The sequence below is a fragment of the Crinia signifera genome, chromosome 11 (assembly GCF_055691185.1).
Source record: "Crinia signifera chromosome 11, ASM5569118v1, whole genome shotgun sequence".
Lineage (NCBI taxonomy): Eukaryota > Metazoa > Chordata > Amphibia > Anura > Myobatrachidae > Crinia > Crinia signifera.
This window is the reverse complement of record NC_139227.1, coordinates 38,883,329-38,905,048: the sequence shown is the minus strand read 5'-3', so window position 1 is coordinate 38,905,048 and position 21,720 is coordinate 38,883,329. Positions and strand designations below refer to the sequence as shown.

General features: G+C 48.6%; 1 protein-coding gene across 1 annotated transcript; it reads left to right on the top strand.

The window, feature by feature from the left end:
* The first annotated feature begins 1,550 nt into the window (after nucleotides 1-1,550).
* On the top strand, nucleotides 1,551-21,720 carry ZNRF1 (zinc and ring finger 1). Its single transcript, XM_083165267.1, has 5 exons — nucleotides 1,551-2,248; nucleotides 16,371-16,466; nucleotides 17,577-17,682; nucleotides 18,546-18,635; nucleotides 19,519-21,720. The coding sequence occupies exons 1-4, from the start codon at nucleotides 1,921-1,923 to the stop codon at nucleotides 18,601-18,603; spliced, it is 588 nt and encodes a 195-aa protein (XP_083021393.1). The 5' UTR covers nucleotides 1,551-1,920; the 3' UTR covers nucleotides 18,604-18,635; nucleotides 19,519-21,720.

The window sequence follows — 21,720 nt, the reverse complement described above, 5'->3', positions numbered from 1 at the left end:
TGGGTAACAGGGCTAATATATAGGGTACAGAGAGGAGGATGATGGGTAACAGGGCTAATATATAGGGTACAGAGAGGAGGATGATGGGTAACAGGGCTAATATATAGGGTACACAGAGGAGGATGATGGGTAACAGGGCTAATATATAGGGTACAGAGAGGAGGAAGGTAGGTAACAGGGCTTATATATATAGGGTACAGAGAGGAGGGTGATGGGTAACAGGGTAAATATGTAGGGCACAGAGGGAAGGGAGGTGAGTAACAGGGCTAATATATAGGGTACAGAGAGGAGGAAGGTAGGAATCAGGGCTAATATATAGGGTACAGAGAGGAGGGTGATGGGCAACAGGGTTAATATATAGGGTACAGAGAGGTGGTAACAGGGCTAATATATAGGGTACAGAGAGGAGGAGAATGGGCAACAGGGTTAATACATAGGGCACAAAGGGAAGGGAGGTGGGTAACAGGGCTAATATATAGGGTACAGAGAGGAGGATGATGGGTAACAGGGCTAATATATATGACACAGCCAGGAGGATGATGGGTAACAGGGCTAATATATAAGGCATAGAGAGAAGGGAGGTCGGTAACAGGGTTAATATATAGGGTACAGAGAGCAGGGTGAGGGTAACAGGGCTAATATATAGGGCACCGAGAGGAGGATGATGGGTAATGGCAATATATAGGGTACAGAGAGGAGGGAGGTGGGTAATAGGACTAATATATAGGACACAGAGAGGAGGATGATAGGTAACAGGTCTAATATGCAGGGTACAGATAGGAGGGAAGTGGGTAACAGGGTTCATATATAGGGTACACAGAGGAGGGAGGTGAGTGAAAGGGCTAAAATATAGGGTACAGAGAGGAGGGAGGTGGAAAACGGGGCTAAAATATAGGGTACAGATAGGAGGGATGGGTAACGGGGCTAATATATAGGGTACAGAGTGGAGGGAGGTGGGTAACATGGCTAATATATAGGGTACAGAGAGGAGAGAGGTGGGTAACAGGGTTAATATATAGGGTACAGAGAGGAGGGAGGTGGGTAACAGGGTTAATATATAGGACACAGAGGAGCATGATATATGCAGGGTACAGATAGGAGGGAGGTGGGTAACAGGGCTAATATATAGGGTACAGAGAGGAGGGAGGTAAGTAAAACAGGGCTAATATATAGGGTACAGAGAGGAGGGTGGTGGGTAACAGGGCTAATATATAGGGTACAGAGAGGAGGGTGGTGGGTAACAGGGCTAATATATAGGGTACAGAGAGGAGGGAGGTGGGTAACATGGTGGGGAAGGGGTTACTATATGGGGCAGGGATTATGGGAGAAGGGGTTACTATTTGGGCCAGGGATTATGGGAGAAGGGTTACTATATGGGGAAGGGATAGTGGGGAGAGGGGTTAGTATATGGGTCAGGGAGAGAGGGGAAGGGGTTACTATAGAAGGGAGAGGTTAATACCAGGGGCAGGGAAGAGACTGGGGTGAGGAAGGGGTTAATACATGGGGTGGAAGGGGTTAACCTCAGGCCGGGAGGGGAGAGGGAGCCGCGCATGCGCACTGCCGGTATCAATTGTTACAGCCCAGCAACAAGCAGCGGCGGCAGTGACTGAGAGCCGGGATCGGTGGCGGCAGCTGTGGTCGGTCGGTGAGAGGCAGCAGTATCCGGGGAAGGGGCGGATAGGATACCCCGGGCCGGCCAGCGATCAGAGCGGAGACCCCGTGGCCGTAAAGGAAGGACCGGTCTGATGGGCCGGGGAGCTAAGGCAAGGGCCACTGTAGCACCCCAGCCGGGGCCACAGGAGTGAGTGACCCGGAACGCCGCCCACAGGGGACCCTCTATCCGGGGGATGCCGGAGATCTGAGCCGCCCTTCCAGCAGCAGCCCCGGCACCCTCCGGCTCCCGCACACAGAAGCCGCCCCATGGGGGGGAAGCAGAGCTCGGCCTCCCGCTCCCGGGCTCAGTTCCCTGGGGTGTCCTCCGATGACTCCGCCGTGCCCCCGGCCTCACACTTCGGACATTACCGGCCTGGTGGGCCCATGGGGCTACGTAGCCGCTCGGTGAGCTCCGTGTCCGGCCTGGATCCCCCCGCCGCCGGCCTTCCCTTCGGCCTGTACCGGGCTGGTCCCGAACCCGACAGAGGAGGCAGCTCCGGTGCTGAGGAGAGCCGGGGAGGTCTGTATCTGGGACCGCGGGCCTCCCTCACCGACACCCTGCAGCTCACCCCGAGGTGGATCGGAGCCCAGAGCGGTGAGTGGCTGGGGAGCCCTGTACCCAGATATCTCCTGCCACACCTGTACCCAGCTACCCCCCCCCCCCCCCATGTACACAACTGCACCTTGCTACTCCTGTACCCACCTGTGCCTCCCTAATGTATCCAACCGGCTCCTGCCACCCCGGTACTGGCCTACCCCTCTACCCTTACCCCTGTATTCAGCTGCACCCTACCTTATGTACCCAGCTGCCCCATCCTGTACTAAATTACCCCCAACCCCTCCAGTCTGTGTGTGAAACCCTTGTACCCACCTTACCCATTTCTTGTCTGCTGTGTGTCACCCCCTGTACCTTCTACTCTTATGATGTGTGTGACACCCCCCTGTACCCACCTAAGCCCCTGTTCCTCTGGTGTGTGTGACTGCCTGTACCCACCTTATCGCCTGCTTCTTTGGTGTGTGTATTCCCCAGCACCCACCTAACCACCTTCTCCTGGTGTGAGTGACCACCTGTGCTGCCCAAAATACCCTAACTTCCAGGTGGGTGTGGGTGTCCCCCCATATCCCACAGGTGTATGTGTGACATCATGTTCTCCACTGCTAATTCCAGACACACCTGGCTAATTGGCATCCTGCAGCTTGACCCTATTCCTGAGCATACGTTTGTGTGATGAGTAACCTATAAAATATCACCTGCAATGTGTGTGTGTGTCATGGTGCAAGGCTGTCTGGTTGGACTGTCTTATACAATGTAACTACAGTGGTGGCAGCCATTGTGTGGACTAGTATTGTTGCTGCTGCATAGTCACCACTGATAGAACTGGGGCAAAGAGTTCTCTTTGCCTCCAACTTAATGGACTAGAGCTGCCCAAACACGGATAGATATATTAAACTATATGGCTGTTTTAGACCAAATGAAATGATCAATCATCTAACTTCAGTGTGTGGGCATAACGATCCAATGCATGTCACCCTAATTCGGGGCATCCAATGCGCATACGCTCCAGTCGGTCATCTAGATTGCTGATCCCTTTAACATGTGGAAAGATGACGACGTATCATGCAGGATTTGTCACATGTGTTGGCATGATGAGCTTTGTGGCAGTGATGTGTATATGATTCACTAATACTCTGATCTTTTACTCAATTGTTTTGTGTGTGTGTGCGCGCGCGCCCATGATATTGTTTGGTCAGGAGTGGTCTTGATTTTAGGGGGGAAATTGGGTAAATGATTGGATTGATCAAAAAATCAAAAGGCCCCCTTACACTTGTCAACTTATTGTCTCAACAAATTGAACCTGATTGACTCGAGATTTATCCTATGTGCAGGAGGTTCAATCTCTTCCAATCTCTTGGTTATACTCAATGGCACAGGATTGTGGATTGTGTCCTACACATCAGGCACATAAGATTTTGTCAGACAGCACATCAGATCTCGTCAGATAAATTGACTCAAATTGGATGAAATCTCACAAAATCTCACAAGTGTAAGGGGCCCTTAAGTGTCCACCTTTAGCATTGATTCCGCCCCCAATCTGACCTACACCATCCTTGGGAAGTGATATGTTCTCTTTAAATCAGACTATGTAGCTGTGCTTTGGGCAGTAGTGGGAGGTGGTCCTCGGATGCCAACTACAGCTTTTACTACAGTGCAAGCTTTCGAGCTCGTTGCTTGCAGCCCAATATTTAAAGTCATCTTGTGTAATAAGGTCATATATGATGTTACATATACTTGTTGCCCATTCCAGTGCTATGTACTGACCACATGTTCTGCGTTGTACACTGTTAACTTGCTGTGGTTAGGCCTTAGATGCATGCATAGCAATGTGGTTTCCGGCTGGGCTTATGTGCTTGTACATCTAACCACATACACCTAGCATCTTCCGTTCAGCTACGGTGAAGTCCCCAGATTAAGAACATACTGCATGATCTAGTTTGGGATGACTCTCCAGCCTAGTGTAATACTCTTGGTGGAGAGTCTTCTAATTGGGAGGATTTAGTGAACAGTCAGATCTACAGCAGGGATCTTATCAGGTTCCAAATTCTATATTCTATGTTTAAAGTAACTGCTAACAGTGTTCTCCACTTCATTTTTACCCATCTGCTATGCTCAAAAATATGGTTTACAATGTCACTTAGTAATCCATATGTTCCCTTTTTAAAGGAAAGTTTAAAGGCCAACTTTAACTTGACCCAGATATTATTGGCCGCATAGAAGGCCCAATGACCCAACCGATGAAGGCCGATGACCCAACATGGCGCAGTTTGGAAGAGTTGGTGTGTGGTGGGGTGGAATGGCAAGTCGGGCGTCTTGGATATTGGTGGCTTTGCTATTTACATGAAGGGGAATACTCGATTTGCTGTTATGCCTTATCTGGATTTGGGCAGGAAAATACTTGCATTATGTCCGGAGTTCCTCGTTATAGGGTGGCTAAGTCTGGCAAGTGGCTTACGATGGAGGGGGGTATACCTTTTTAATCTGATGATGCAGCATTACACATTGAGGTTTCCCTCTATCCTTCATTGTCCGCAGTTTCGCTTCTGCTGCTTTCTGGGAATCCGGGATGAGCGTCACGGGCTTTGAGTTATGGGAAATTGAGAACATGTGGTCTGTGCAGACTTTCCTGCATACATAAATTCCGTGAGGGTCCCTGGAGTGCAGTGGGGTTTTATTGCATTGGAAAAGAATGTTTCACTCATGCCAATCGCAATAGGTTTTGTTTTCGTAACGAATAAGGAAGGAACTTCCTACAAAACTAATATGATGGGTGAGGTTATTCATTCTGCCAGCTACGGAATATAGAATCTGCGCATACTGGGGCTGACATAGGTAACGCGTACATCATTATATTCTCCAGCCCTATGGTTGCTCTAGTCCCATCTGATGGTTTTCTGTCTCTTTGGTGCGTGCTGGACCTGTTTGCTCAGAATCTGGGATAGTTTCCATGTTTCTCTTTTACAATTTCATTATAAATTGTGCGTATGGTGGGGTGGGGGGACGGGGCGTACTTTGAACTCGTACAGAGGTAGCAATGGAAGCAAGCCCGGTCATGTGAAAAAATGTATTTTTTGCCTGAAATTTCTTAATCCAGTGTTTGCGTTCTATGGGCTCCCATAGGTGCATTCTATGCAAGGACCCCCCCCCCCCCCGGTCTCCATGGCTATTTGGCCTGCACAGGGGCCTGTTCCATTGCACCTTTATGTGCTTCCTGACATTATTACACAGAACATACTGCAACATTCTGAAGAAAAGGACGGCTATGTCCTGCTATAAGGGCCACGGACTAGCATAGAAAGCTCAGCGCCTGCATACGCCCTCCACAGGGAAGTCTGTTAAAAATTCTGTTCTGATTCACATTAAAACCTCTTGTAGGTTACATGGAAAGTCCACCAGATCCTTGTATTAAACTCTGCTGCAGTTAAGTGGCCATGGGGCCAGTCCAGCCCTGGTTCGGTCCACGGTTAGGATATTGCAACCACAAAACTAGACCACGCACAAACGCAGTGTATGTCTGGGTGTTGGGGAAGGTGAAGTTTACATCCAAGGTTATGTGGTCTGGAGGCCAGAGGCGAGACGTGGTACTGTTGGCTGCTAAATGAACAGGTGTCTTATAGCTAATTATAACTGTTGTCCTTGGCTGGGGAATATTTCCATAAACCTCAGGCCACGTGGCCTTTCCCCTCTCACACAAACACACGGCTCTTGTGGAAACACTTGTGCAGACTGAATGAGGCGTTGCTCCTTCTATGTGCTGCAGGAGCTGGCTGGTTTAGCTTAGATCCCACATGAGGTGCTGCAAGTGTATGACATAAAGCTGTAAAGGGGACGGCCAGGCACAAAACGAGAGGTGCAGCAGTGAGCATGGCAGGCAGCAGTTGGGCACAGGATTGACGCTGGGAACTAAACACTGCTAAATGTCTAATAACGTGGACTTAGGGCCTTATTCTAGTTCACTCTTTCTGACAAAATCCTTCTTAGATGGATATAACCATGTGCACTGCAGGGGGGCAGATGTAACATGTGCAGAGAGCATTAGATTTGGGTGAGTTATTTTGTTTCTGTGCAGGGAAAATACTGACTGCTTTATTTTTACACTGTAATATAGATCTCACTTTGAAGTAAAACCCCACCCAAATCTAATTCTCTCTGCACAAGTAACATCTGCCTCACCTGCAGTGCACATGGTTTTGTCCATCTAAGAAGGATTTTGTCAGAGTGAACTAGAATAAGGCCCTTAGTACGTGTTCATTTCGCATCCCATAAAAGCAGCTATCCAACCCATTCCAGGTTCCTTTTACATACTATTTTTGTGGGTTTTGTTTTAATAGCTGCAAAGACGGATTTCAGGTGTAATCCGTGAGCTTTGGCTTTTGTCGGGCGTTTAATGGATTGTAAGCTAATTATAGAGTTTAAAGAGGTTTTTTTTTGGGGGGGGGGGGGGGGGAGTGGTTTGCTGGAGCCCTCGGTATGATACATTCATTCATTTTACTCCAGCAGTAGAGCGTGCTCCTCCGTGCGACTGTTACTAGCGGTGTTCTAGAAATGCATAATGGTGTTGGCCCAATCACGCAAGTTTTTTTTTTTTTTTATAAATATATTTTTATAAACATCTTGTTCTTCACCGTTTACGTTGGCAGAGTGGGAAGCGTGAAGCATGGTGAGCGAAGAGTTATGCTAATTGAGGGTTCATGTCGACAGTTGTTAACATTGACAACAACAAGCTGGGAGCTTGTAGCGCTATTTGGTGGGCCGGAAGCGTTGCTGAATTTGAAAAGACTGGCTGTACGCTGATTGGCTGAGTTTAGCCAATCAGTGTCTAGCCGGTCTTTTCAATAGGTTTTCAAATTCAGCAGCACTTCCCACCCCTGCCACCTGGCAAATAGCGCTACAAGCTCCCAGCCGCCGCTACCTGGGTGTGGCTGCTGCACATAGGTGGTGGTGGAAGGGTTAACCCTTGTACTTCAGCAGCTTGTTTGCAAGGTCCAAAGAGCCCTGAGGCTCCAATTGTAAATTAAATAGTGGACAATAAGCCAGGAGAGCTGCAGGCTGGCCTCTGGGTGATGCTGGGTCATGGCACAGAGGTCACAGTGCTGGGACTAGTACTAACTGTAATGTACACAAACTAATACCCCTTTCACACCAGAAAATGCAGGGCATTACCCAGGAATAGAGTCCAGGGATCAAGCATGGACAGTCTCAGGTTGATGACTTTCACACCGACCTAGACCTTGCATTTTCTGGTGTGAGGATGGGGAGGAAAGAGAACCCCCCCAGTGTCACAGCCACCATCTTGGCTATGTGGGCTGGGTCTCCAGCCAAATTTCCATTTAGCCTATGCGTGTGCCGATATGCGGTCACTGGATAGACCATGTCTAAGTCGACCACTAATTGTCAACAGTGACTAGGTGGACACCCTGAAATGGTAGGAAATAATGATGCAGCCACTGAAATCCACTAAGTTACTGGATAGTGAATCTGAGTGTTTCGCTGCACCTGTGATGCGGCTTAGTCACTGCTTGTCTGAGCGTCTCAGTCGCGGCATATGGCTTGTGCACACGGACGCATCTGCATGGGAATACTGTGCTCTCAGCTGGCGAGTTACATATATGTACAGAATAACCTTCAGCCATGTGATTAGGGTGACATGGAAATATTCATGTGATGCAGAACCAGCCTCCTATACAGGGACCCTGAATCTGTTACAGACTTTCCAGCGTGACCTTTCCTGTACCATGGCGATGTATCTAATCATGTTATTTACATCACTTGACGCTATTGTTCTCTGCTCTCGGCCGTGAAGGCTCCCTGCCGCGTCCTTTAATAGGGTTACTGACAGTGTGGAGGCGTGTTATAGGAAAATCAAACAACCGCGTCCTCTGTGGTAAAAACCCTTGTATCACTTTTCCTGGGCATTTAAATATAACTAAACTATTGAAGGGGGGGAGTAAAGTTTTGAATCTTGAATGTTGCGCTTCAGTATTAGGGCAAGGTTATAATGTGATTTGAATCAATGTCCTCTCTCCCCCCCCAGCTGTGATCATTGACATTTATTCCTGTCACCTGATATTACAGCAGAGGCACAGTGCAATAACTACAGTCCTTTGCAAACGTTTGGAGAATCTGCATCAGACCCTTATGCTTTTCCCAGGTCTTTCCCTCTCTGTTGTATGATTGCTTCATTGCTGAACCACAGCTTCTGTATACCTAATCTGCTAAGAAAACAGGTTTATCTAACTTTTAGTCATCCTATTGGGAGCTCGTCATGGCCTGCTGGGGGTGGTTGTCCCAGGTTAACAACTATATAGAACCCTCGTAGCATTTGCTACAGACTCTTCTAGTACTGTCAGGCAAACACAGGTGTGGCTACAAAGAACAATGCTTGTATTGCTCCGTCAACCGCCATCTAGTGGCCTGTGGTGCACACAACGCTTGAATTCTCCCCATACAGTGTTAGCCTCTTATTGTATAGGATTACTGGCTCTTTTATAGTCGTATTTTCAAATTGAAAGTATGATAGGACTGTTGGAAGGGATGACTGCACAGGAAATGCTGCTCTGTGACATGAATCATTAGGAAGAAAGGCCGGGGCGTTTGTAGTCCCTCTGATGTTTATGTAGCTGTCAGTGTCTGTAGCGCTGCTGGTTGGGGAGCAGCTGCCTCTTCTGTAAACCGCATTAATCACGGGCGGATAATGTCCCGCCACACCTCTCAGGCCTGTTCCCCATGCTGAGATCTTTTATATTCTCGATACCAAAGCTCGGGCTGTGTTGTGAATATCTTATTAAGCACTGGAACCCAGGGCCTATTTATATCTTCAGTATCTGCCCTCTGGTTATGTTCATTCCGTCATCTAAGAATGCCAAGCCTCAGCCCAGCCATAGGATGTGTATTGGTACATGGATTATATTACTGCCTGTCATCTAATTATATGTCCACAGAGCTGAGCGTATGCGGTGTAATGGCAGCTATTGTCTTCCGCCTGTCACTCTGTGTCCCGGCCTAGCCGTGGAATAGGAAGTCTTGTCTTATTACCAGATGCCTCCGTACAGCAGGTCCAGAACGGTGTCTGCAGATTACACGCATCCTCCTGCAGAATCAGAATTACAGAACTTGTTGTGTTTCCAATGATAGCCGTCTGATGGTTTTTTTGGTTGTTTTTTCTCCGACAAAGTGTCAGCCTTGCGTTGGGTTCTGTGACATGAGTTGGACACATATATATTTTACATAGCGCGCACATTCTACATAAGTATTCAGTAATTATATCCGTCCCTGTCTCAGCAGAGCTTACAATCTATATTCCATATCACATAAAGAAACATAAGGGTTCGATCCTATTAGGTGACATCAGGCACAATTTACAGCGTAGGGTTGCAAGCAATTGTAAGAAAATTCGGTCCAGTGTTGGAGATAGGATGCCGTTACCGGTGTTTACACACTGTGGGAACGGAACCTCGCACCCTTCTCAAGTAATAGGATCGGCCAACACTTGTTCAAGTGAAAAATAAATCTCTTCGTGGAGAGCCCCTCGTTAAGTTACCCACACTGGTGGCTGTAGCCAAAACACTGGGCTGGTTCTGGATTTAGATTAAGACCACTTCCAGGTTTGTTTAAAAAAAACCTTTGATCACCTGATCTAATACCTACTGCACGTGACCTGGGAACGGTGATTGCTTTGGTGTCTTGTTCCTGCCTGGTCATGTCTTGATGGACCATGATACAGAATGAAAGGACACGTGGAGGTTTCAAGTGGATACTGTTAAGTCACGTATAATACGTACTTTATTCTAAAAATAGTCCCTACCCACTTATTAAATATTCACTGTGCTGGGTCCCGCTTATTAGATATGCAAAGAGCGAGACCACTATTGGCTGGGTCCTAAATACAGTTTCAGACTGCAAAACAATTGTCTGAAATGGGTAGGACCCTGCTTTTTTACCGTTTCCAAATAGGTTTTATTGGAAACGGTAAAATCACTGTGGCCCTTTCTGACCGTACATATTACCGTTTTGAGACGGTTAAACTGCAAAATACCGGGTAATATGTGCGGTCTGAAAGGGGCATAAGTGACTAGCTGCACAGAATGGAATAAGGTCACTAGGTCGACAGGAACTGAAGTTCGACACAAGCATTTGGTCGACATGGTTTTCCACTTTTTTTATTTTTGTGTCGACACGCAGTATTTCATGCCCTACCATCCACTGGGGCAGTGATTCTCAACCTCGGTCCTCAGGACATCCCAACAGTGCATGTTTTCCAGGTCTCCACACAGAATCACAGGTGACATAATTAGCTCCACCTTTGGATCTTTTAAAATGTGTCCGTGAATGAGTGCATCTGCCGGGTGACCTGGAAAACGTGAACTGTTGGTGGATCCTGAGGACCGATGTTGAGAACCATTGCACTAGGGTGTGGTGGGAGAATAAAATAGTGTGCCGAGCGCAGCAAACCATGCGAGGGGACACGTTGCACTTTATTAGTCTCCATGTCGACATTTGGGTAAAAAAAAAAAAAAAAGGGTGGTGGGGGGGGGGGGGGGGGGGGGGGGGGGGAACCCTGTCGACCTCATGACCCTGTTGACCTATAATCCATATTCTACAATATTAGCACAGTCACTGTGCGTAGCCCGGAACACACTAAGGCAGCCATGTTCAAACTGTGGCCCTCCAGCTGTTAAGAAACTAGAGATCCCAGCATGCCTTGCCAGAGTTTTAGCATTCCCTAATAGCAAAACTGTGGCGAGGCAAGATGGGATATGTAGGGTCACAGTTTGGACATGCCTGCACTAAGGGACCTTGTATTTGGGTCACCACTCAGCAGCAACTATGGATTGATCCTGTGCTGACAGAATGGAGATCTATGTAGAGGGATAATAGACTCTGCAGACGCTGCTCACTGACCTTTCATACAGAGAATGAGACGCAACTTCTAAATTGGGCGCTGTCTCTTCGGATCCCGCTGGTTGACTCATCCTGTCGGTGTCAGGCCATTGTTTACATGCCAGAGAGGCGGCTAATGTGAGATTTCTTTTTATTTCTACATTGTCTGTAATTCTGCCCTGCAGCACTTTCCGCTCTTTTGGTGATTAATCCCCTTTCACCCAACAGCAGAGTCATCTGCGGACTGTCACTTAAACCGCGCATCACCGTACATACATACATGCCAGCCGCTCTTATCCTACACTGCTCTCCCACACTGTAAATAAAGCGCGTGTCTGAGGCCTAACGCCAGGTGTGCTTTTACACGCGGAACCTCTCCGCCCCAGCTCGCAGAGCGCATCGTGCCGCATCTTGCGTTGCACTGCCGTACCAAGAGAAGATGTAATTGACCAATAGTTTCATGTGCCTGTGAGATGGCCGCAGGTTTCACCTGCTGAGCTGAATCTGGTGACTCTGTACTGTTAGCAGAGATGGCTGTTCCTGTCACCGCTTCCTGCAGCAGCCCTGTATCGGGGACAGATAGCAGCTGCCTCATGCGGAGCTTCTGATCAGGCAGGATGTCGGTTAAATCCCCACCGAGACCGTGGTTTCCTCAGCGTGTTCCAGCAAAGTGTGTCAGGTGCGCAGCTGGGGGAAGAGAGGGGGGGGGGGCAGCTGTGAGGTTTGTTTAGGGCTGTTCTGAGCGCACCCTGGATACCGTTGTCTGTATATAACTGCATGTCCATGTAAAGGTTTGCTTTATCCTACTGTACCAGAGATACAATGCATAGATATACGGCGGAGAGGTTTGGTTGGGACCTCACACACCGCAGTGGGGCTCACTAGCTAAGGATATCTGTGATGACCAATTGTGTTGGCTCTATGGCTGATGGCAGTGACTGCGGGGCAACCCGTCTTTGACCTGCGTTTGATCCCACATCCCCTCCCGTTAGTACAGTTGTGGAGATTGCTATACGATCTGCCTGAACATCCAGAATGCAGCACAATTTATATCGCTTTTTCACTAGCAACCTGGGTCAGACCTGGTAATTTGTCCCCTGGTCAATGCCAGGTTGGACCTGGGATTAATACCACTTTTACACCAGAATGCTGGGTAGGACCTGGGAAATTGCCAGGGCATGCCCTGCCTCAGACCCCATTTACACTGCACTTCATTCTGGGTTATTCCCGTGTAATACCCTTTTACACTGAAAACGGATCAGCCCTGTCTTTCCTTGCTGGTGTCATTAAAAACTGACCTTTTGGGCTGTTTGAGATGAGGTCACAAGAAAGGGAAAAGGGAGGGGGTGGGGTCTGCTCCCAGCATTGCAGTGTACATGATGGTGCAGGTCCGGTTCGGTGTCTGCCAAATAGTCAGGCTGAGGGTGATGCTGTGGGACACACTGTCAGGCTGAGGGTGATGCTGTGGGACACATTGCGTGACAGCCAGCGTGTGTTGCTGCAGATGAGGCTGTAAACACACTGGGGAGAGTGCTTCCAGCACAGACTGTTGCTGTAGTGTAGGGTACAGGCTGCAAACAGCGTGGTAACACTGCTTCTGCTGCTGCTGCTCTGCTCCATGTGCCCTGTGCGGATCTCCGGCAGATGACCTCATCTGCAGAAGCACCAATCAGCTCTTCGCAGCCTTCACCCTGCCAAATAACCCGGATAATGACCATTTACACCACCCTGAGCCCCAGATAAGCCCTGTGTCCCTGAACTTTTGCCGGGTCAGATTCCCGGGGAACAGTACCACATACCTCCCAACTGTCACGATTACAGCCGGACAGTCCCGATTTTCGGGTCCTGTCCCACCCGCGGCAGGCATTGTCCCGCTGCGGGGGGTGGCAGTTGGGAGACCCCCCAATCTAATAGAATAGACGCTGTTCGCATGCGCACAGCGTCTATTCTCGTATGAAAATGAGGTTGCGGTTAATTAGCATAAACCGCACCCTCATTTGCATACACCCCACCCCTTTTCGGGCACTCACGCTCCAATCAGCTATGTTTTCAAATATACCGGGTTGGGAGCATTTCCACTACCCCTTGACCCGGTATCATCCTGGGTTTAACCCTGGTAATTACCTTGGTTGGATTGCAGGTTAATCCAAACCGGGTTATTTGACAAGACAGAATTTCCACTAGCAGAAAACCCAGGTTGATGCTTTTCCCTACTGAAATTACCGGGTTATTTCTGCCACGCTAGGCAGTGTTAGGGAGGAATTGCCCCAGGATTTGCTTCCAGGCATCGATGCAATATGAAACCACTTGTGATGCAGATGGGTGTGATTTGTCATTCCAGAAAGGTAAATCGTATCCAACAGCAAGTATTGAGTTACCTCAATAGAATAGAATCAACTTTATTGGCCATGTGTGCTTGCGCACACTAGGAATTTTTTGCGGATTACAGGGGATGAAGGGGGAGGGGGACACATTACATTAAAACATTACATGCAGGGGGCACATGCCCGCCGAGCTGCGCAGCGCCTAGGCAGCCATCAGCGGCACCGCTGGTTGTTGCAGCAGCCAGATGGGTAACAGTATGAGGAATGGTATGAGCAAAGACAGCACAGTTACAGCAGAGACAGTACAGTTATCACACGGGAGACATATGGCTGAGTGCACAGTTCCTAGGCAGCCATTGCAGGGCCATATTGAATCTTCCTGTATAGCGGTGGGGGTGCGGGGGAAAGAGTCAGTCATCGAGGCCGGGGGAGAGTCAGTGTGGGGGGGGGGGGGTGCAGCGCCACCGCAGGGTTACTCGGGGCTTAAGCTGCCTGCTGGGGGGGTTGTCCTACCGGCCTCTGGGTGAATGCCGAGGGTCCCCCTGGCTGATGTGCCTCCTGTCCTAGCCGGGGGGGGGGGGGGGGGGGGAGGGATGGGATGGGTCGCCGAGTGAGCTGGAGCCCTTCTCACCGGGTCTGCTTGTGCAGGCCATCTGCGACCATAGGGAAGGGGAGGTGATCTGCCTTCCTGGGGTGTCCTCCGGCCGATGGAGTTGCCAGGGGCTGCAGCTCACTCCTTCTTTGGCCGGGTGCCTCTCTGGCGTCTTGGGTGTCCCCCAGCTGATGGTGTTGCCTGGGGCTGCGGCGCACTGCTTTCCACGGCCGTGTGCCTCTCTGGCGTCCTGGGTCCCCCGCCGTGGCTGATGGTGTTTCAGGGGGCTGCGGCGCACTGCTTTTCACAGCTAGGTGCCTCCCAGCGTCCACGGCTCTCTGCCTCTTCCTTGCTCCGGTGGCGCACACACCTCCTCAGCCTCCGCTGCCTCATCTGCCTGTCCCCGTCCTCCCTCCGCCACTTGCTGAAGGCAAACCTGTCCAAACTATAACCCTCCAGCTGTTGTAAACTACATATCCCAGCATGCATTGACACAGTATTCGCATTCCCTAATAGCAAAAGTGTGGCAAGGCATGATGGGAATGGTAGTTTTGCAGCTGGGGGGCCATAGTTTGGACATGACTGCTCTAAGTGATTAATTCCATTGGCTGCCTGTTTGCCCTGCGTGCAAGTGCACACATATGTCGCACACAAGGTACCAGAATGCACAGATTTTGTATATAGCCCAAACCCCATAGGGGGGTGTACAGTCTTTTACCACAGCAACAGCCTTTTACCACATTTGCTCTGTTGCTATGGACAACTTCTATGCTGGTCTGCATTTCATGATTTTCCACTGCTTAATAAATTAACCCCCTAAAATTTACTGTTGAACTGGATTGTCCAGCACAAAAATCAGACTGTTCTGGGTGTGCAGAGCTGTCTCCTATGAGATGCACTATAACTGCTGTCTCTTTATTGGACTTCAGGAGGACGCCGTCCCCTTATACTGTCCAGGTGCGACTGTTAAAATGAGTTTGTGGGGAAAGTCTCTGCTCGTGGTAGACCTTGGATCCTGCCCCTTGTCTTGTGATGTTGCCTAGGTCACTGCAGGCTGTTGTGCTCTGTTATCAGCTGGTTTATGTAATGTTCCACTGGTGGCTCTGCCTAAGTGCACTTCTAATGTGACCATCAAAAAGGCATATTACATGCATGGTATGTAATGGGGGCAGGTAGTTGAACCTGCTGTACCCAAAAAGCCTTCTTGCACCCAACCTCCCTCTCATCGGGCGTCCACAAGGCTCACATACTCTGGCTTCTAGTAACTTGAAACCTTTCCTTGTAAGCAGTAATCCTGAAGCGATCCCTCTTTCCCTTGTATGCAGTAATCTGGGAACACCACCACATCCTGTAATTAGAGAGGTGGCTTATTGGTGGAAGCCGCATAAATCACATGCATTTCCCAGGTACCTGCTGCTGTCTGTGATGTCTCTTATGTTCTGCAGATTTAGTTCTTCTCCTTGTTTCATCCTATCAATAAAAACGACCTTCTAGGTATCGTCCCCTGCACACAGGTGGCAGCTGAACCAATATTTACAGGGGTGCAGCCTGAAGACTCTCGTCGCTGCACGCTATTTTGGCACACATTTAGGGGTGATTCAGGTTGGTTTGCAAAAGCAAACTCCTTATTTTAATGGACAAAACCGTGCTGCACTGCAGTGAGTTACATTTGTGTGGGGTAAAAATAAAGCAGCCAGTATTTACCCTGCACAGAATCAAAATAACTCCCCCCAAATCTAACTCTCTGCACAAAAGTCCTTTAATTGACAAAAACATGTGCACTGCAGGTGGGGCAGATGTAACATCTGCCTCACTTGCGGTGCACATGTTTTTGTCCATTAAAGGAGTTTGCTTTAGCAAACCAACCTTAATCACCCCCTTAGTGTCATTATTTATTTATTAACAGTTTCTTATGTAGCGCATACATATTCCACAGCGCTTTACAGAGAATATCTAAACATTCACATCAGTCCCTGCCCCAGTGGAGCTTACAATCTATATTCCCTACCACATGTACACGCACACAGACATTCTAGGGTTAATTTTTTCTTGGAAGCTAATTAACCTACCTGTATATTTTTGGATTGTGGGAGGAAACCGGAGTACCCGGAGGAAACCCACGCAAGTACGGGGAGAATATACAAACTCTTCACAGTTAGAGCCGTGGTGGGAATCAAACCCATGACCTCAGTGCTGTGAGGCAGTAACCATTACACCATCCGTACTGCCCCATCCCTCACTTTCACTCCCAGCCCTCCTTGGTCCTACACAATATGGTGACTGTATCGGGTACATGTAAGCCGGTCTGTCTTTTAATTTGCGCTTCAATATTTAATTCTAACCCTGATTTTTTTTGCCCCCCTAGGTTTTCGGTGCCCCATATGTTCCAAGTCTGTGGCCTCCGATGAGATGGAAATGCACTTTATTATGTGTCTGAGCAAGCCTCGGTTGTCCTACAACGGTAAGAAACTCTTCACTAATAGATGCTTAAGAATTAAGAACCCCATCACCCTCTTCCTTTAATACCTGGCTGTCCATGTAAATGCTTTGCAATTGCAAATGACTTTACATGTTTGATCTCCTCTCGATGACCCATATATAAGCGCTATGGCGCCCTCCAGCTCTAGTAGATGGAACTACAGGTATTAGCAAGCCCCAGCACAGGCTGAAGTGTCAGGCCACATTAGTGCATGCAGTATATAGACGTGTGAGCTGGGAAAGGACGTGGGTTATGTAGAGGGCAGACAGGAGTAGGGTTGCTGCCAGCGGAGGGACTAGTATGACATTAGTCTGGTTACCGGACCTGTATCTGTGTCACTTGTGTTGGTGTTGTCTGCTCAGAGGCTACAAATAGCTCTGCTGACAAATGTATTCCAGGGTAGCGCTCTCTGTGCCTGTGTACTGAGCAGTAATGGCCGCCCTGACCCAGAAACTGATCCAGGCTCACACAACAGTACAGCTCAGAGGGGATATCGAGGGGTCTGTAGCAAGTGAGGAGCTGTATTACAGAAGGCAGGCATGCTCATCTAGGCACCAGTAGGATCTATAAGAGCAAAATGTCCATTGACCTCAATACAAATCAATCCCGTGGGAAATATTAACCTTTATTGTCTGTCTCTTCCTGTACTACAATGCGGGGGGGATGGAAGGTGTTGGGGAGGAATCCGTATGGTGTCCGAGCCACAGTAGTGTCCCCGTGTCCTCTGGTCTCACCTAAAATAAGAGATCTGGGATATGAAAGGTGCGGCCCTTCAATTATTGTGGAACTACACATCCCAGCATGATCTGCCATCGGTTTAACACTCCCTAATAGCAAGCATGTTGCATTCTGGGATGTGTTGTTCCACAACAGCTGGTGGGCTGCAAGTTTGACACCCCAACCCTGAATGATCAAATGTAGTGTGTGTGTGTGTGTGTGTGTGTGTATACGTGTGTCCCTTCTGTACGAGATCTAATGTCAGCAGAGAGATACTGTTAGATAACTGTATTTGTGTAGCGCGGTAGGTGATGAGACCGCTGAGGCCTGTTGTGGCCCGTCCCTGACACACTCTCCCGACTCTTCTCTCCACAGATGACGTTCTGACGAGGGACGCAGGCGAGTGTGTCATCTGCCTGGAAGAGCTCTCACAGGGGGACACGATAGCCAGACTACCCTGTCTGTGTATCTACCACAAAAGGTAACGATGCCTGGAAGGCCGCACTCTGTATATTGGCTTAGTTATACATATACATGCGTTGCTGGCCCCCTAGTAATCCCTTCCTCCATAGTGCGGGTGCCCCCCTGATTGGGTCGCAGCTCGCCGCCTCACTCCGGTAAACGCCATTGTGCTATGTCTGTGTCTAGTTGCCCTGGTTACCTGGCACGGGTCCCGGTCTGGTGTGCATGGATGTTACTGTAGTAACCTGGCTTCTGCGAGCTGCCTTCTGTCAAACTGGCCCGGGGGCAATTACTGACAAGCGAATGGGCTTGCTGGGCAGCTGTTAACCCTTCCTGTGCTAAAGGCGTCTGCCCTCTCGCCGTTATTCCTGTCAGGGTGCAGGTGCAAATGTTTCAGGAGATTCTGGAGCCAGGAATAAGTCACTGCAGGCAGATTAGGACCATAGGCTAAAACCAGCCTTGCTCCATGGTTCTGCAATGGCTGGGACAAAGCAGTCTGTCAGGAAGGTGATACCTCAGCACTGTTTGCTCTATAAGCGTGTGTGGGTCTACCCCAAGCAATATCTTGCTTATTGCTTCCTTTCCAAAGAGGATCAGTTAATGTCACAGGTTGTAGGCAGATATTTCTAGGCTGTAGCATCACTGAGCGTGCGGCCTATCCGGGCACTAGGACCCAGGGGCGTCGCTGAGCGCGCGGCCTATCCGGGCACTAGGACCCAAGGGGCGTCGCTGAGCGCGCGGCCTATCCGGGCACTAGGACCCAGGGAGTTACCTGGACACACTAATGGCGTAATGCCCGGCTCCTGGCTGTTGGGCAGTTACCTGTACACTGTATATTCTAGGTTGGCTGTATCTGACTGTTCCTCTGTTTCCCCCTCTCAGCTGTATAGATTCCTGGTTTGAGGTGAACAGGTGTTGTCCAGAACACCCTTCGGATTGACCTGCAGCCGGTCTGGCTGACTTTCTTTTTAGGTATGTATGGCGTACCCATTGGGGATGCTGTAACTTGCCAGGATAATGGCACGGATGCAGAGAGTCTGGGGATGGAGCAGCTGGTTTGCCATCAGTATATTTGGCTGCACTACCTGGGCATATAACATGACCTCTATAACTTGGCTACAAGCTCTGTGACCACACGTGCATCTGTCACAGGTGCAGGCAATAAGAGGTTCTCAACCTAAAGCTTTCTCAACAGGTCATGTTTTCTGGATTGTGGTCTGGCAGCAGATGAGATAATTACTGACCCAGCAAAAGATTCTCACCTCAAAGCAATCTAGAAAACATGAGCTGTTGGTGGTACTTGGGGACTGGATCTGAAAAGCAAATGTTTGCCGAGTTCCTCTCTTGTGCTGTAACGCAGGGCTTGGGCTAAGTTGCCAGCGGGCCGGGTTCAGTTTGTAGCAGGTGACACACAGTCCAGTAATAGTCGCCCACCTACCATATGTACGAACATGTACAAGATTAAACCTATCCCTTTCGGAGAGTGGTTATTTGCAGACTTAAGGCAGAGATTTGCTCTGTGGGACCAGTATAATGTGTAGATTGCAGAGCGCCTATGCTTTCTATATTCCCCGTATATCCATCCTGTACCATAGCCGTGTGATGTAACCCATCTCTGCGGCATCTTGATCACAAAGGGTTCCATTATCTAATGATCAATACTATATGGCACCATGATAACACTGGTCTGCATCACAAGGATACAATGTGTTGCTTGTATAAGGAGGGTTGGGGACTTAATCTGTAAATGCAAGAGCTATGCTCCGTGTCCAAGTATAAATGCTGTGTGATAAGTAGGTTTTCTGGGTTGTCACCTGACCTCATGTCCATAACACTAACACTGTGTTGTTTGCAGAGCACTGGGTTTCGCCCACTTTAGGATGGCAGAGACTGGACTCTGCATCCTCCCCAGGGTTGTCTGAACTGCTTTACACACGCCCCCGCCCCCTTTCATGCGCTCCTTCAGTTATCTTATGCTGGAGAATCCGGGAGTAACCGAAGCCAAGCTGAAGACTCTTCCCATCATCATCTTTACGTACTCGTGGGGAGAAAGCGCCAGGGGGAGAAGCCAGAAGAGGTGTGTCTTTCCGCAGGCCCGCTAACGTCCTCCCACGCTGGTGATGCTGAGAGGTCTAAAAAACCACGCCTCTCGTCTGCGGAGGGCCTGGATCCAAATAGGCTGAGGCCGAGGAGGATGATGTCATGCACTTTCAACCCTTTCCTGCTACTGAACACATTGGGATGTGTTGGAAACTGCGATGCCATGACGGGCATGTACTTTTGTTCCTGGCGATTTGCACTGAACATGTTGAGTTTTAGTGGCGAGGAGATTCCACGCACGCGGAGTACCTCCTATATCGGGGTGGAGGTGAAGGGGTATTTTTACGTGGAGCGATGGGGAGTGAGATTGGTAGGCAGCCTTCCAAGGTATCTTCTCTAAACCAGGGTCATTTCCCAGTGCTTCCCACACACCGGCTTCTAGATGTTTGGCACTGACTGGTTAGAAGGGGCCGCCTCGCCATCACCTCGTCTCCTGCCGGATGGAGATGTAATGATACAGGGTCGAGGAGGGAGTTGTGACTGTTTAAAGCGTTTTACGAAATAAAGGGTGGTGGTCTGTTAACCCCACAAGCTCGTTTTTTGCCAACATCCCACCATCTCCTTTATATTATAGTTAGTATAAATGAATTTCTTCTGCTGGATAATGTCAGGTGATACGTGTCGGGCGGGGGGAGGGGAGGTTGATTAGTGTTTATGATTTTGTTCCCATTCTACTTGCACCAAACTCTTATTTTGAATTTCCCCTTGATGTGGCCAGTGAAGACATTGCCGTCATTCTTAGTCCCATGCAGGTGCTGGATCCCAAAGGACTAATCTTAATAGATGTGTTTGGCCATTAAAGCACACCGGACCCAAGTGCTGCTAGTGCGATGCGACCTGATCCTAAGGGACCCTTTCTTATTTCCAGTAGATGCAACCCTTTTTAGCTCCATCCTTCTAGAAATGTAGGTAGAACATCGACGCCATCTCACATGGGCAAGAATGAAGGACCAGGAGGTCCCGTTCGCCTTGTGGATACAAATGTTCACTCCAGAGTCTCCTAATGTGCCAAAACTGAAACTGGACAATTTTTTTTTTTTTTTTTTTTTATTCCTGCTCGTTAAGACGAGGATAGGTTTATGGCTATTAATGATCACTTAGAATATCCATTTGAGAGATTGAACCCTAATTTAAGCTGTACCTCTGCCCCCTCTGAGGAGTTAAAAAAAAAAAAGTTTGAAGAATGCTTCCTGAATTTACAAGCCTCTGCGCTCTGTCCTTGCCTCGTCTCAATTAAAGTTATTCACCTTTTGAATTTGAAGAAGGGTCTTGTAATAGCTTAACTGAGGAAGCCTGGCCACTGTTGGAAGCTATTGGAATTTTTAGTGCTCTGTCGCCACCTAGTGGTGAATTAATATTATTACAAAGATCCTGGTTCACCTAAAAGGGTTAAGTAAACAGGTGCCAATTGGTGATTCACTTGCATTAATCCAAAAATGACAATTATGCACTTGTTTTTATACATAGAAGTGTCACCTTTTTATTTTATTTAGATTTTGTTTCCTCTCCAGCAACTTGCTGCACATCTATACTAGTAAACCGTATTTGCTATCATTGGTAAACTGAATTCTGAATATTGCCAATCTAACAATCATGCTATTGAGGCATTTAAAAATGTCTGCATGGTAAAGAACAGAGCTGTACATTTTCTACTGCCCTCGGTATGTGATTGGGGGAAAGAGTGACTGTTATATATATATATTTGATGTTCACAGTTGGGGTGGATTGGGGGGATGGGGTTGGAACTTGTGCCGTCTTTGGTCCTTTTTGCCCCATAATTGCTGGAATTACCATTTTATGCTGACCCGAAGAACTTTATGGGGAAAATCCTTCAGGCCAAACATAACTTCCCCTTTTTTTTTTTTCCCATATTTGTTTTATTTTATAAAATGTGGAGGGAGTGGAGACAGACTGTTGTATATCGGTTGTTAGAAAAATAAAAGAACGAGTCTACAGA